This window comes from Myotis myotis, unplaced genomic scaffold (genome assembly GCF_014108235.1).
Source record: "Myotis myotis isolate mMyoMyo1 unplaced genomic scaffold, mMyoMyo1.p scaffold_m19_p_3, whole genome shotgun sequence".
NCBI lineage: Eukaryota > Metazoa > Chordata > Mammalia > Chiroptera > Vespertilionidae > Myotis > Myotis myotis.
Window position 1 is genome coordinate 10,145,741 of NW_023416335.1, and position 17,240 is coordinate 10,162,980.

Genomic DNA, 17,240 nt, shown 5'->3' on the forward strand with positions numbered 1-17,240 from the left:
AATTATAAAATCCAAAGTTATCTGAAATACTGATTTGTAGCTTAACTTCAGTTCATTTATCCATGTCTTAAACATTGGGGGTTGGGAGGGACAGTAAGAGAGAGAGAGGAAAGAGGAGAATGAAATGGAAGATAACTAGAATGGTGACACTAGGAAAACTCTAAGATCCGCTAGAATGAAGGCTCTTTATCTTTAGCCCTCACATCCTTACGTAAAGAGGGAAATTACAAAAAGAGTTCAGAGCCAGGACATATTAGAAAAGAACATTTGTTAAGCAAAGAACATATGGAATCAAGTGTGGGTTCTAGTAGATCCCCTCCTTCCTGTGCCTTTCTTTCCTCAAACATGGATACATATGTGATGCCTTACATTTGTGTAGCACTCGTCATCAAAACATTTACATGAACGTTGGACAGACTAACCCATATTCCCTTTCTAGGAAAATACTGAATATCCAACAGGTGAAGGAGCAATGGAGATGGAAGAACTCTAGCTGTCCAGAGTCTCACTAAGAGAGGTTTAACACACTGTTAAATATCACTAATGTGAATCGGCACAGCACTTTGTATTTTAAGTCTATGACGTTGCCTGGCCGGCGTGGCTCAGTTGCTTGGGTGTTTCCCTTGCACTGAAAGGCTGCCAGTTCAGTTCCCAGTAAGGCACATGCCAGGGTTGTGGCTGATGGATGCTTCCTTCTCCCTTTCTCTCTCAAAATCGATTATAAAAAATATTTTAAAAAATTCTTTCATGATGTCATTTGATCAATAGGATGGCCTTAAACAGGCTGCTCTACTCTGGGAGATATAGTTCATTAAAGGTGAGGATTTTTAGCAATATAACAATATTTACAACTATTATTTATTTTAAGTTAATCACATGTGATTTGATAGACTTAAATATCAGGGATAACTAACTACACATAGCAAGTCTTAATGCAAGAATATTACCATGGATGCAGAGAGTGGGGTGGTGAGGGTGGTGGGGGTAGGCTGAAGGAGGTCGATGGGGGGAAAAGGGGACATGTGTAATACTTTCAACAATGATTTTTTTAAAAAAAGATTATATGAGAACTCTGTTGTACTGAAACAACTTTTCAAAATAACCAGTTTTCTGTAAATTGCTGGCCCAAAGGTTCTTTTTTTAAAATATATTTTTATTGATTTCAGAAAGAGGGAGGGAGAGGGAGAGAAACATCAATGATGAGAGAATCACTGATTGACTGCCTCCCGCACACCTCCTACTGGGGATTGATCCTGCAACCTGGGCATGTGCCTTGACCACAATCAACCCTGGACCCTTCAGTCTACAGGTGTCGGCTCTATCCACTGAGCCAAACTAGCTAGGGCTCAAAGGTTCGTTTATGGATATTTCTGAGTCTGGGCAGATGAAATTAATTGGTAATTAAAACTCTTCTTGTATCTGAATCAAAGTCATTTGTAGGCATAGGAGTCTCCGATTCCTTAATCAGAAGCACCAGCAATATGTGGAAAGAACCAGACATGTAAAGACAGCAAACACTAAAGTAACAATTAGAGTTGTACAGCAGGTTCAAGAAACACTGCCTCTTCCAGGATAGGTGACAAGGCAACCACATTTCTACAGTAAAATAAGTGAAATCCAGAACCAATTATTTTGTTAACAGATCAAGAAATGGCCTGTGCAACAAGCCGGAAATATGCCATTTAAAGTTTACATACATACAAAAATGTTTTCCACATTAGATAGTAAGAAATAGTAGAGCACACCTGCACTGTAAGAAAATGGTCTCAAGTTTAATAAATCATCTCTCTGGCTAGTTGATATGTCATTATTTTTCATGTTTTGATTTCTTTTTACATCTAAAATTGTCAAGCCCCAATTCTGGAATAAATTCTAAGCATAAATATGTCAATTTAAATGAAAATGCAATTCAGGCTCATATGCAGGATATACATTTATTAACAGTGAAAAAGCATTTACCCAAAGTGAATGTTACAAAATACAAAGAGTACCTGCAGTCTGTTGAGCTCACTACGCAAGCATTATCCCAACCTGTGTAGGGTTCTCTCTCATTTTGACCTTTTCTCCCTCTTTTATTTCTAACCAAATTTTTAACTAATAAATTAAGACAGACAGGAATATTAAATACCTAACTCTTTAGCAACAACTACTAGAGAAAAACATATGAAACTAGTTACTTGCTCTCAAGCTCTAGGCATTTTAAAACTTAATTACCTACTAAAATGATTACAGCAGCTATAACATAGGTCAAACAAGTCTGATAAGGGTCATAGGTACTACAGTAACAACTAAGATACGAGTACAACTCTTCCATTATAGCCACCCTTAACATGCATACAGAGGGAGAGAGAGTCAATATGTGAGGCTTGGCTTGAGTACGAAAATGAAGTTTCCCCCTTCTATACAACCTAAAAAACAAACACAGAATTGGAGTATACATAAAATTTAATTTATTGTTTCAATTTCCCTGAAGCCAAGCCAACTGGATATGAATTCCTGATTCTGGAATGACAGTCTTCTGAATAGATTTTACTCAAGTAGGAGATATATGTCTCACACAATTCTAAATTAAGTAGCAACACAGTAAATGTCCTCATAGGAAAATGTTCGTTTAATACTCCTGATTGGACATTGCAGTTTTACACTGAAGTATCAGGCAGGTAAGAATTTTAAAGAAATACCAACCAATTTTTATAGGGTATTTGTCATTTTTTAACAAATTTAAAAGATACCTGGAATAAATAACTGTTCACTGGTTCTGTGGAGCCTTACTAAGTATATGGCAAGTTTGGGATCTAAGGTAAACCATCTTTTAAAAGCTGGCTGACTTAGTAATGAAGTCATATAGATTTTCATTACTTAATACTTCATCTCCCTCACTACTCACAGAAGCAACTGCTATGCTTTGGTCTTAAACTATCATCTCAATAGTTCATCCAAAGGCATACATAACCTTAATGTTCTGATACATGAATTTATTTCTATTAATCCACACTTGGAAGAGCTCAGTTTTTCATTTAAAATTAACTATAATGTTACTGTCTGTGCAGAAATGTGCTCTAATTATATAAAACATATTTCTTTTCAGATGGAGACAACACAGATAGGAATAAAATTCTGGAAATTATCTAGTCAGTACTAAGGACATGTGTTCTAAACTTATTTACCCAATTTGAATAGAGTATTAATATATATTCTACGATAACTTCACAGATATCCCAGAAACCTTTATAACCTGTCCTACCTTGCACAGGAATAAGATACGAACATTAGACCCAAGAGCAGTAACACTGGCATTACTTGGAAGCCTGCCATAATGGCTAGACTTTATAATAGTGTATTTCTCTAACTCTCGACCACTACCTCTTTGAACAGCCTAATTATATAGAGCAGTATCTTGCTATATGGAATTCAACATAATTTCCAAAAAAGATACTTTACAGGTAAGTTCAAACTTTATTTAAAACTACATTTTAAATTCAACATTACCAAACATCACAATGGGGGGGGGGCGGGGGGAGGAAAGAGAAAGAGAAAACCCCACAGTGTATCAAGGCTTGAATCTGTTCAGAAGTTAGTTTCTTATGTTAACTGCCATGGGCAGAAATTAGCACACCTATCAAAAATGCAGTGTCAAACTAATATACATTTTTATACAGCTCAAAACAGATGTTTATTTAGAACCATTTTCATATATGCATTGACTATGTAAAGAGAGAGTCAGATGAGCCTCTGAAGACATCTCATGTGCTTTGGGCCCCCACTGTTTCTGAAAAACAAAATAATAAGGCCTTATAAATTACTTGAATCAAAATTTTACTTACTAGAATTTACTTTAATATTTTTGTCTTCCATTAAAATTTTCACTTTTAATATAAAGTTATTACCAAGGAAATACTAATTTACTTTGATACAATAATTCCCTGATAACACACAGTAAGAGTTTTAAAAGAATAGATGAGGGTTTGTGTTTTAAGATGGCAGACTTCTGCCGAAACCGGTTTGGCTCAGTGTATAGAGCGTCGGCCTGCGGGCTGAAAGGTCCCAGGTGCGATTCCGGTCAAGGCCATGTACCTTGGTTGTGGGCACATCCCCAGTAAGAGGTGTGCAGGAGGCCACTGATTGATGTTTCTCTCCCATCGATGTTTCTAACTCTCTGTCTCCCTTCCTCTCTGTAAAAAAATCAATAAAATATTTAAAAAAAAAAAAAAAAAGATGGAAGACTTCTGAGCAGATACTTCCTCTCTCTCTCTCAACGATGGGTGGGGTGGGGTAGGTGGGGGGAGTGTAAAAATGAATAAATCCAAACCAACAAAGGAAGAGTGGTTCTGAGAGACCAGAGGACAGAAGATACCATCAAGTTCCCAGACGCTGAAATGGAGGTTCAGTGAGAGTGGAAGAAGCCGGGCCTGGACACACTATGGGATAGGTACCAGTTGAAATGGCAACTAGGCTGAAGACTGGGAAATTAACTGAAGGTTTGATATTTGGTCTGCCCTTCACCCGATTTCTAAAACAAAAATCTTACATGATTTTAATTAATGATAAATTGATAAACAACAAAAATCTTTGGAACTTGATTCAAGAACTGCTTCTTTGAGTGACCCAGAGGTTGTGCTATTAGACTATAAAGGAAATCTGGGACTATCACTTGGCTCTGCTATGAATCATGTTTATATAGAACCATCTTCAGGAAAATAGAGAAGATTTTGTCAGCCTGCGGACTGAAGGGTCCCGAGTTCAATTCCGGTCAAGGGCACATACCTCAGTTGAAGGCTTGATCCCTGGCCCTGGTCCAGGCCTGTGCAAGAGGCAACTGATCAATGTGTCTCCCTCACATAGATGTTTCTCTCTCTGTGTGTGTCTCTCCCCATCCCTGTCACTCTCTCTAAAAAATCAATGGAAAAATATCCTCAGGTGAGGATTAACAACAAAAATAAAAATAAGTGTGTTTACTTTAATAACCTTAATAATGTAAGAAATGATGAAAACTGAACAGAAGGAAAAAGGAAGAAGGAAGGAGTAATTGGGTAATGACCAAAGCTGATGAAACTAGAAAATGTATATTAAAAATAACAAAGGCAACAAACAGAAAACCAAAAAAACCCAATATGAACATTGAAAGGAGAGGTAGGTCTAAATACCCACTTTCCATTTATGAATGATGGTGTAAGACTGAGTAAATTTTCAATATGATATGGTTAAAACTAATAACTCATACCAGGTTCCTTTAGTGTCTGAGAATTCCCAGCTAATTCTTCACTCTGCATTTCACATATTTCACCAGATAAATGGTTTTCCTGTTCTTCTTCTACCATTTTCTTCCTTAGATCTGCCTTTGGAATGAAAAAAAAAAACAAAATCATTTTCATCTTAATATTTGTTATAATAGATAAGTTTAATTAAAGAGAGCCACATACCTCTGAATATATTGTCAGTTTGAGTGGTAAATCTTCAACTTTCACAAAGTCATCTTCATCAGATTTTTGACTTATATTACCAGATTCTGCTTCCTGTAATATAAACAAATTAGCATTTAATGAAGGCAATCCACTTCATCTCTGTATTTAAAACCAAAGTCACCCATGCCAAGAGACAAAATTCTATCATCTTTGGTTTTCTAATGTAATTAAACTCTGTAATGAAACAGAAACCTAGAGTTCACAGGAAGGGTTGCACACTTTCAGGTAGGGAACAGACTTTGTGTTTTTTTCATTTTATAAAACAAAGAGCCAGTTTCTACGGCTAAAGGAGGAAATAATTGGCTAAAATAATCAGAAGAAAAATGGTTGGTCCTTGATATGTTTACAGAATACATCAGAGCTATATCCAGCAGAATCTAAGTAAACATTTACAGACTTTCAATATCAATCTGTGGAAGCTCAACCAGAAAAATGAGGCAGGAATTTAGTACTCATATCTGTGACCAGCTCACACTGGAACTTGAATTCTCTTATTCTCTTAGTTCTCTCAAGTTTTAATAGTATTCTTATCCTACCATTACCCAAGTGGAAACTGTAGGTTTTTTTTTTCTTGAACCATTTCTCACCCATCTCCCATTTAGCTTCTATTCTGTATTTATATATTAATGGAGACTCGTAACATTGCTCCCATGACAACATATTTTATATAGCCATCATATTCTTCTTCAAAAACCATGACTATAAACATTTCACTTTCTTATGCAAAAACCTTCAGTAGTGTCCTTGCCTCAAATTCAAGACCCTTACAGTGGTTCTCAACCTTCCTAATGCCGCGACCCTTTAATACAGTTCCTCATGTTGTGGTGACCCCAACCATAAAATTATTTTCATTGCTACTTCATAACTGTAATTTTGCTACTGTTATGAATCGTAATGTAAATATCTGATATGCAGGATGTATTTTCATTGTTCGCGACCCACAGGTTGAGAATCACTGCTTTATAATCTAATTTCAAGTTAATTTCAGGCAGTATTTCATTCAGCAACTCATCAAATGGTAATTGGAATAAATCTAACATGTAACTTTAAGAGTTTTAGGTGCATAATTTTACTGTTAATGAAGAAAATAAAACAGAGTTGAGAGTTACTTTTTCTTCTAATGTTTTTTGAAACATTTTAAGCCCCTTTTTTGAGAAATTATAAAAACATAATTGTAAATCTATCTTTAGGAAGAAAATTGATGTAAATTTTAAAAATACAGGAAACACATTCCTTAGACCTAAGAGTACATTGTTATAAATCCCTTCATTTTTTCTGTAAAACAAAGTATATAAAACATACACAACCCAAGAATCAAAAAAATAAACCTGTTTGCTGTAAAATTAAATTAATACAAAGGTCCTGATTTGGTAGCATATTTCCTAGCAGTGTTTTCTGTCATTCAGTATATAGGCATAAAGACTCTTTTGCTGCCCAGCTGCTGTGGCCCAGTGTTTGAGCATCAACCTGTGATCTAGGAGATCACGGTGTGATTTCCGGCCAGGGCACATGCCCTGATTATGGGGCTCAATCACCAATGGGGGGAGGGGGAGTGTAGGAAACAGCCAATCAATGATTCTCTCTCATCACTGATGTATGTTTCTCTCTCTCTCTCTCTCTCTCTCTCTCTCTCTCTCCCTCCCTCCCTCCCTTCCTCTCCCTTCCTCTCTGAAATCAATAAAAATATGTATTTTTTTAAAAAGACTATTGCTGTAAAATTGTTTTCTTTCCCATTCCAAATGTAAACTTTCAGGTTTATCAAAATTTATGAAATGCTGTAAACAGCTGAAAAGTCATGTATGAGTAGTATAAGAGAGTAATGCTGACCTAAATATCATTATCCTATCAGATCTGAATTTAAAAATGAACTCCCTTCAGTTTGCCACCTAAAACTCATCTCTTCGGCTCTCAAAATTATGAACAGAATAGCTTTTAGGTATTGAGATAGTCACCTTAATCACCCTTCTGTTCAAGTTTAAAATAAGTTTGAATAAGAAATAAAGATATTGACAGTTTCTAAACCTAAACATAAAGGTTGTGTTTACATGCTGAAATGTTAACCTGAAAATAAAGAAATATGCACAGAAATGAAATGCAGAAATATTTGGAAAGGTAAGTAGATACATACATAGTCATTTACTAACACTGGAGATTCAGTATCAGGACTTCCAGCCAGAGAACTGTCAGGAGTTTCCGGAGCAGATTTAACTTCTTTGACTCTAGGCACCAAGGTTTCAATTTCAGTTAAAGGTAAAGGCAAAGCGCTAGGCTGTTTAGATGAATCAGTGGTATTAAGCGAGTCCTTTTGGACAGTACTATTTAGAGGTTGCTCATTTTCCAAGATATTGAGGTAACACGGTTTCATAGGGGCACTATCTTGGTCATCTGTCATAAAGAAAAATCTCTGCATTAGTGTAATGTAACAGCTGTTATATTTTATTACTACACGAAATAAAGGCAGTATATATGAGTCAGAGCATTTAAGACATTTAAGAACAAAAGAAAGGCAACTATAAATTTTCCTTAACAGTTTTCAAATTTAATTGGGGTTGTTTTAAATATTAGATTCCTAAAATCCATCTGATTTCTAATGAAGCAGGAATTTCAGGAGTTAAGCGCAGGAACAGGTGTTGTTTTTCTTTAATCCCCCACATTTCTATCTAAAGATGTCTTCCTTATAGATTTTTTTCTGTGTATTTAGGTATGTCAACTTTTGTTTAACAACTGTTGGCAGAAAACAAAGCCCTAATGTTTTCTACATTATTAGGGGGAGAAAAGGGACATACATTAGGCTCAAAATACCTTCAAACTTACATTAGCTAAGAATATTTTTTTCTTTTCAATTTTTAAGCACATAAATAGCACTTTAAATCATCTTAAAATTGAATACTTATTTAGATTTCTTACCTTTACTAGTAGTGGGTTCTTGTTCTGATGGTACATTTTTGCTTTCTGCTGATTTTTCAAAGTTCTGTTGAACCTAGAAGGAAAAAAACAATGTTTTGATACTAAGGCCTAAAACATAGGTCATATACAGGTGGTTACTACTGTGTGGCTGTTGTCCAACCTGAGACCTTCATGCAAAAGAACTTACAAGTATCTTCTAAAAGTATTTCAAGGAGGTTGTGATTGCAATTTCAAGATAACTAAGTAAAAAAGTTTCCTTTTTCTGTAAAGAACCTCAAATACACAGAACTAGGAATATTATGGATTCCACTATTTTTTATTATTTTTTTTCAGGTCAGACTCTATCTTAACCATTTGTACACCTTAAGCATTTATAGACACAAGTGGTGGACCTTTTTAAATTAAATTCAAAATACCGTGGCAGTTAACTGGTTAAATAAAATATACACCTGTTTATGTGTAGACTAGAGGCCTGCTGCATGAAATTCGTGCATGTGTGTGTGTGTGTGTGTGTGTGTGTCCCTCAGCCCAGCCTACACCCTCTCCAATCTGGGACCCCTCGAGGGATGTCCAACTGCCCTCTCACAATCCAGGACTGCTAGCTCCCAACCGCTCGCCTACCTGCCTGCCTGATTGCCGCTAACCGCTTCTGCCTGCCAGCCTGAACACCCCCTAACCACTCCTTTGCCAGCCTGATTGATGCCAAACTGCTCCCATGCTGGTCCAATTGCCCCTGTCCTCCCCTGCTGGCCTGGTCGCCCCTAACTGTCCTCCCCTTCAGGACTTGTCGCCCCCAACTGACCTCCCCTGTTGGCCTGGTTGCCCCAACTGCCCTCCCCTGCAGGCCTGGTCCCTCCCAACTGCCCTCCCCTGCTGGCCTGATCGCCCACAACTGCCCTCCCCTGCAGGCCATCTTGTGTGTTGGAATGATGGTCAATTTGCATATTACCTCTTTATTATATAGGATGATAAAAGAATGGAAGAGGAACTGACCAGGAGAAGTGAAAGATGAACAAAGCTAGGTGCCTTTAGCAGCAGGAGAAAACAAAAACTGAGAATCACCTCATAATTAGAAGTGCCAGATTCTAGAAAGGAATATTGTGGTGGGGAGTTGGTGATGAAAAGGGGGTGGTGGTGGATATATGAATTCGTTTAAGGAAAATGTGGGCACCTAGGTTCCTTCCCCTCAACTTCAACAGAAAACGGGAGATTGCATTTTGGAGAAATTAGTAATTCTCAGGACTAGGGGGGCATCTGGAGTAGGAGTGGGGTATGGAAAGCATGAATGAGGACAGGACAAAGCATCACATTGAAAACAGGATTCAGTGAGTCTATATAATGGTGAGACCCTCAGCTCCATTCTCACATCTAGCTCCAGAATACCAGCAGCCAAGGATATTTAAAAATTTTGTATTCATGAACATGAGAATGGGGAAGCTGTAAATTTTGACATCTTTAAAAAGGATCTGCTTTTAGTAGTTAAGATGGGGGAAATGTGTTAATCTACACTGGGATACCTGATCATCGTGTTCATTTTCTTCTGTAGTTTCAGTGTTAGCCTGAAGTGAAGTCTGGACATCTACAGGTCCCTCTTCAAATTCTTCTATTTCTTCATCTTCATTCTCATCTTCTCCACTTCCATAATTAGTCAGTGCTTGAGTTTCAGCTTTGGACAAATCTACGATGGTTAACACAATTTTTTGGGAAATTTTCAGCACTTAATAATAGCTACAATTTATTGCATTCTTATATTGTCCAAGTGCTTTTTAAGAAATAAAAAATATTTTTATTGATTTCAGAGAGGAAAGGAGAGGGAGAGAGAAAAACATACATCAATGATGAGAGAGAATCATTGATCAGCTGCCTCCTGCATGCCTCCTACTGGGGATCGAGCCCGCAACCCAGGCATGTGCCCTTGACTGGAATCAAACCTGGGACCCTTCAGTCTGCAGGCTGATGCTCTATCCACTGAGCCAAACCACCTAGGGCTTGTCCAATTGCTCTACATATAACATCTAAAATCTTCAAAACAGTAAGTACTAGAAAAAACTGTGGTGCAGAAACAATTTAGTCAGAATTACACTGCAATTCAAATTCAGAGTTGTCAGACACCCAATTCTATAGTCATTACATTTCACCAAACTGTTTTAATAAGAGACCTATAAAGAACAAGTACATGGCCCTGGCTGGTGTTCTCAGTAGTGAGAGCATCGACCTTTGTACCAAAGGGTGGAGGGTTGAATTCCCAGTCTAGGGCCAGTAGCTGGGTTGCAGGTTCGATCCCTGGCCCAGTCAGGACACATGTGGGAAGCAACCAATCGATTTGTCTCTCTCTCTCTCCCTCTCTCTCTCTCTGCACCCCCACCCTTCCACTCTCTCTAAAAATCAATGAAAAAAATATCCTTGGGTGAGGATTAACAACAACAAAAAAACAAACCAACAAAGAACAAGTGTATGATCCTAGCATGAACCCTTTAAACTTACTAATAGACACTGGACATTCTTCACTTTCTTCATCTTCCTCTTGATCAGAAATATCAGATCTCACATTTTTGGGAGCGTCACCATCATACCCCTCAGATGTTTCAGTCTGCTTAACTGTTTTGGTCTCATCCTTGTCCTAGCCACAAATAAATTTGAGCAATTAATTTCTTAAAGTACATTTTAAAAAGATACATAGTAAGTCTATCATAAAAATTAATAGTCATTATCTAATAAAAAACACAAAGAATCATTTTAGTTTTGTTTTTAAAAGAAATAAAGATTTGTCAGAAGAAAGGATATTTGATAATATACTTTGCTCTCAAACATTAAGGTAAAAGCTATTAAAATCATTTAATCTCATTTTGAAAGCATTATTTTTAGGCACAAATTAATTAGCACGTACTCTGTCTTCTGCATCAATTTCTGCAGCAGGTGAGCCATGATCTCCTTCAAGAATCCTTTTGGCCTATAAGCAAATAAACAATTTTAGGGGTAACCTTTCAGCATTACACTTCTGTATTCAGTAAATTTTAACAAAGGCTGCATCATCCAAAGAGTTGAATGCTTCTTAGAAATGTAAATTAAACTTTTATTTAAATCTTTTAAATTAACAAAACCAAAGCAACACTGCCAACTGACATCTCCTTAGATTCAGAAGAGGTATTTCAAATTTACTAAGTCTAAAACAAAAATCTAAATGCCATCCTCCTTTAATCTTCCCAGTCTCAGCAAATGGCCCTTCATTTACACAAACGCCCAAGTGAGGAAGCAGCCTGTACTTTTATTAAAAACATCAAAACCTATTAGAATGCCTTATTGACTCAATCATCAAGGTGTACCTGTTGCTGAACACTCAGCTAGGACACCTCATTTCTTAACTGGACTAACAATAGCCTTATAACTGGTCTCTCTGCCTCCTTCTCTACTCTCCTACAATTCCTGTTCAATATGGTATCCAGACAAAAATGTTAAATTGCACATGAGATTACATCACTCCTCTATTTCAAACTTTCCTACGGATTTCTATCATGCTTAGAATAAAATGAAAGGTCCTTATCACAGTTTGTAAGGCTCTGTAATTTGGCTTAATCTACTTCTGTGAATTCACCCTCCTATACTCTCAATTCATTTAATGTGTTCCTGCCTCCCTGGCTTTCTCCCTGTTCTCCAAACTGCTCAATCCTGCCTTAGAGTCTTCACACTTGAGTGCTCTCCTCCCAGAAAGCTCATCCCCTTCAGCATCATTATAAATCCCTTGTCTTTCATGCCTTAGCTCCTATTTCCCCTCCTCAAGACAGCCTTATGAGAATGCCTATCTAAAGAGTCCTCTCGATCATTTATTATGTTATTATCCTGTTTTTTATTTTTATCAAGCTCTAAGCAAGGGCTGAAACTTATGTCTAGAATAAAAACATTATACAAAGTGTGAAACAGATGGCTTGACTTTATCTACTTTATATTGAAGGAGGAAAAGTTATCCCATTATATTTTGGGTCTTGACCTGCTTTCCCTTTCAAGATTAGGGAGTCAAGAATAGGGTGCAGATCTAGAGATACCTCAAGTTGAGGGGAAAAACCTCATCCAATTTCACACGTGATCAAGACTAACTTAATAGGGTATAAGAAGCTAGAGGGATGTGCAATCAAGTCCTAACTGACAAGTGAGTATGTGTGTTGGCTGGGTGATACATATGCCCAGGGAATCTGCTGGGGTAGGCAAGAGCTGCAGCAGGCATCCTCTTCTCTGCACCCTGAATAAGTGACAAGAACGTGAACCTCACAATGCACATTTAGCATCATTTCCTGTCTGCACGCCTGATCTGTAGACACCAATGTTACCACAGAGATTAAGTACTGGGCTAGCACATGTACTGATTTATAATGTGATTAACTGGTATTACTTTAAAATGGCTTTTCTGAGGTCAAGTATGATTTTAGTTATGAATAATAATAACTATATTTATAGGCTAATTATGATTACTTCTAAAATAAAAATGAATGCTCTTTACCTCTTTGGCATAAGATTGTATCACTCCAGCTGCTTCTATTTTTCTTTTGCATCTCTGTTTAACAGTCATACTATTATTATCCAAATCTTGCATGAGTTTAAAGAAAGCCAACTCATTAAACAACACTTCAGATATCTCCACAAGAAGATCCTCTCCACAGTCTTTCAGTTTTCTTCCAGCAAATTTTGCCAGTGAATCCTATTGAAATAACCAAATATTTTAAGTTTACAGTGAATGTCAACTGTGGATAGAGCAATACAAATCTAAATTATAATAGTCACCTAGTAAAAAAAACAACCAATTTTATTACTTTTTAGTATTGAAAAAAACTCAACTCTATTCAAACTGAAATATATACATCAAATGAACAAGTCTGCTATATTGCAGACACTTCTTAATAAAGCCACTTATCTTTTTCTTTCTTCCTAAAAATATGAACTATGCTGTTTAGAAAACAGGCAAATAACTATTATATCTGGTGTCCCCTCCCTCCAAAAACTATCTTATCTAATACAATCATGGAAAGAAGTACAAATAGTGGTACCTGTGGAAAAAAAATAATTGAACAGGTTTCATAAGAAAAAAGTAATCTAAGCTCTAGCTCATGAAAAACTTTCAATACTTTAAGAAAGATTTAATGTACACTACCCTTATTCTTCATGAGTCCCCTTGTGAAAAAAAGAAATCAGGAGTAGGATAAAAAAAAAAAAGCAGATTTTATGAGATGTAGAAAAAAAAAATCTTATTTCCAAATTTATACTTTGGGATTTTCCCAGAATTATGATTATAGTAGGCAAAATTGAGGCAGGAGTACATGGATCTTGATAAACAAAAAGTATTTAAATTACTCTTTTAACCTGATTCTAAAAGGGAGTTATTTCTTCATGTAGAAATAAGCTAACTAAATTTATAAAAATGTATTTATTTAAAAATTATCTTAAGCATTCTTAAACAATGGATAATACCACTGATGTCTTATATTCCTTATAGGTTATATGTTAGTTATATTAAATAGATCCAGGACAATTTAAAAACTACATATAATTTATACTTTAGTCCAAATAAAAAAATGGAAAATTATAGTGATGGAAATTTGCATCAAACTTAGGGTTTTAAAAATTAGCAAAGTGCCCAGTGGTGTGGCTAAGGGGTTGAGTGTCAACCCATGAGGTCACAGGTTCAATTTACAGGCAGGGAACATGCCCAGGTTGCAGGCCCATTCCCCAGTAGAGGGTGCAGAAGGCAGCCTATCGATGGTCCTCTCTCATCAATGTTTCTTTCTCTCTCTCTCTGTCTCTCTCTCTCTCTCTCTCTCTCTCAAAAAAAAAAACAACAAAAAACAAAAACCACAAAAACAAAAATAGCAGAGTAATAATACTGTTTGTAAAATCAATTTAAACACAGGAATAGGAAGGAAAAATTTTATAGAAAAATTTTGTAATAAACATTTTTAAAATGTATTTTATAGTTTGGAATAAAAATACACATCATAGAACTATCTCTGTGGGAAAATATACAGATGAATTTAATCATAGAGATTTTTTATTATATGGAGTATGTAAGGTACCCTTACCTAACACAGGATTCTCTCAGCCTTAGCACTATTAACATCTCACTAGATGCTGGATGCCTCCCTGCCTGTTGTGACAAATAAAACGTCTACAAACATGGCTAAATGTCTCCTTGGAGGGAAAATGACCCCCGCCCCCTTGAAAATCACTACTGAACATAATTTAAGGTTACTATTACAGCCTAAGAAGTCTCCACAATCAACAGGTGGTTTCTAGCTTCAAAAATTTCCCAGATTGATAAAAAATTATTTGAGAAAACAGGATAAAAATTTTTCAAATAGCCCTAGCCAGTTTGGCTCAGTGGATAGAGCATTGGCCTACAGACTGAAGGGTCCTGGGTTTGATTCTGGTTAGGGCACATGCCCGAGTTGCAGGCTCGATCCCCACTGAGGGGCATGCAGGAGGCAGCTGATCAGTGATTCTCTCTCATTATTGATGTTTCTATTTCTCTTTCCTTCTCCCTTCCTCTCTTAAATCAATAAAAATATATACACATAAACAATTTTTTTTTTCACAGTTCAAACTTGAAATTTCTTAGTAAGAAAAAAAATCAAAACAAAATGTTATTAGAGTTGGGAGAGAGCTTAGAGATGATCAAATTAAATGAAGACACAGGCCCTAATACAATTTTTTTAACCAGGTAAAGGAATAACCTAAAAAGTATTAAAATGTCACCACAAATAAATGCTAGATGGAGAGCTACTTAAATGCAGAATGCCTGAAATGGCAAAAAAAAATCCTAATCAGGTGGTCCATATTTATGTCATACAAGTATAAACTCTTACCTGTAATATACTTCCAAGCTGTTTATGAAAGAACTTTACAAACTCTTTGCTCTCATCATTTTCCTGGGTCAGGGTCAACACCATGCGTCTTACTGAAGTCAGAAGCTGAGAAGAGCATACTTCATCCATGTGCTCCTGAGGAAAATCCTAGCTGGTTAGGATATAAACTTACCTATCACTCAAATAAAATCAATCCACATAATATGAGATTTTATTTTTCTTGCAATAGATGCTTTTCAACTTTCAGATATACATTTGGAATAATTTATTCATAAGAATAGCCAACTCCCCCACCCCCCTCTTTACACGTCAAGAGGTTTGCAAATTTTGATTCACCATAGCAGATAATAGCCAGTAAAAGAAACTGCCTGATAAAAATCTTCTCATCACTTTTTTTCTGTACCTTAAGCAGAATTACTCATGCCATAGTTTCCACATTGTCTATCTTCCTGTCTGCAGTTGAGTTCAACTACTCTTACAACCATCCTCAGGCTTTCTCAATTGGCACTACTGCATCTGGTCTCTCTGCACTAGATGCCAGTAGTACCCTCTACCTCCCAAGCCCTGATAACTAAAAATGTAGCTAGACATTACTAAATGATTTGAGGGTCAAAATGACCCCCAGTTGAGAATCACTGTCCTAACTTTTTTAACAGGCTACTTTGGCCTTAAAGAGAGAATTCACCACTAGACCCAGTACAGTCTCTTTTCTTTGATCTTGTTTTTTTTGTTGTTGTTTTTTTAAAAAAATATACTTTATTGATTTTTTTACAGAGAGGAAGGGAGAAGGATAGAGTTAGAAACATCGATCAGCTGCCTCCTGCACACTCCCTACTGGGGATGTGCCGGCAACCAAGGTACATGCCCTTGACCGGAATCGAACCTGGGACCCTTGAGTCCGCATGCCAGCGCTTTATCCACTGAGCCAAACCGGTTAGGGTTTCCTTGCTTTTGCTTTATAAACATGTTAAAACTTGCTACAATCCAAATGATGGGTTAGCTTTCCATTGTCACTGTCTTACACATTGAAAAGTACAAGTAGATTGTAAGAAATGAGCCCAATACAACATATTTTGTAGTTTGCTGTATCTGAATGAAAAGAAAAGACTGGCTTTTCATTTCTAATTTTTTAAATTTCCATTTAAATTAGAATGTAAAAGAGTGCTCTCTCTGGTACAAGTCTTGCCTTCACTTTCCATTTCTTTCTCTCTTTTCTTTCTGATTGAATTTAGAGAGAGGAAGGGAGAGGGAGAGAAAGAGATTTTCCCCCTTATTTATGCATTCATTGGTTACTTTTTTCCCTTCTTTTTAAAAAACACTTTATTAAGGTATGACTGACATAAAATGTGTACATTGAGTTTGAATATCATTTTCATTCTTGCCATCCTTGTTACTATGTTGGTCTATACGTTCCTTAAAATGTTGTCTAACATAGTAAAGGATATAACTGGAAAAACTGGCTAAGAGTGTGAATAAACGGGAGGAGTGTTGACTGAAAAATAAAACAAGCAGATCATCCCTTGAAAGTAGCTGTATTTTTGTTAACCTAGATCAGTGGTTCTCAAAGTGTGGGAATGTTCTAGAACTGCAAATGTTTTGTTTGGATTAATGTACTGGTTATTTTTCAAAGTCTGTGTCAAATTTTTAAGCTTTCTTGTTTTAGCAGATATTTTCAAACTTCTCTTTTATCTCTTTGAAAATACTAAGAGCCCTGGCCAGATAGCTCAGTTGGTTAGAGCATTATCCCAAGATGCCAAGATTGTGGGTTTGATTCCTAGTCAGGGCACATACAAGCAGCAACCAATCCTCCTATATAATAAAGGGGTAATATGCAAATTGACTCTCACACCCTCGCACAAGATGGCCACCCCCATGTGGTCACAAGATGGCCACCACAAGATAGCCTGCAGGGGAGGGCAGTTAGAGGCGACCGCCGGCAGGGGAGGGCAGTTGGGGGCGACCAGGCCAGCAGAGGAGCAGTTAGGCGTCAATCAGGCTGGCAGGGGAGTGGTTAGGGGTGATC

The 17,240-nt window shown here is 36.8% G+C and overlaps 1 protein-coding gene across 15 annotated transcripts in view; it reads right to left on the reverse strand.

Annotated features, from left to right (window-relative positions):
• Window positions 1-1,915: 1,915 nt before the first annotated feature.
• PCM1 (pericentriolar material 1) overlaps window positions 1,916-17,240 on the reverse strand; it is a 92,299-nt gene continuing 76,974 nt past the window's right edge. For 9 of the 15 annotated variants that reach the window (XM_036296819.1, XM_036296826.1, XM_036296824.1 and 6 more), the window contains 10 exons: window positions 15,218-15,352; window positions 12,862-13,059; window positions 11,257-11,319; window positions 10,854-10,989; window positions 9,887-10,047; window positions 8,370-8,442; window positions 7,591-7,847; window positions 5,421-5,513; window positions 5,222-5,336; window positions 3,744-3,769 (listed from right to left, as the gene is read on the reverse strand). In XM_036296819.1, the coding sequence (XP_036152712.1) occupies window positions 3,744-3,769; window positions 5,222-5,336; window positions 5,421-5,513; window positions 7,591-7,847; window positions 8,370-8,442; window positions 9,887-10,047; window positions 10,854-10,989; window positions 11,257-11,319; window positions 12,862-13,059; window positions 15,218-15,352 (1,257 nt within the window). Of the gene's footprint in view, window positions 3,770-5,221; window positions 5,337-5,420; window positions 5,514-7,590; window positions 7,848-8,369; window positions 8,443-9,886; window positions 10,048-10,853; window positions 10,990-11,256; window positions 11,320-12,861; window positions 13,060-15,217; window positions 15,353-17,240 lie in introns of all 15 variants that reach the window. The other 6 variants (XM_036296817.1, XM_036296828.1, XM_036296829.1 and 3 more) reach the window with 1 other exon arrangement.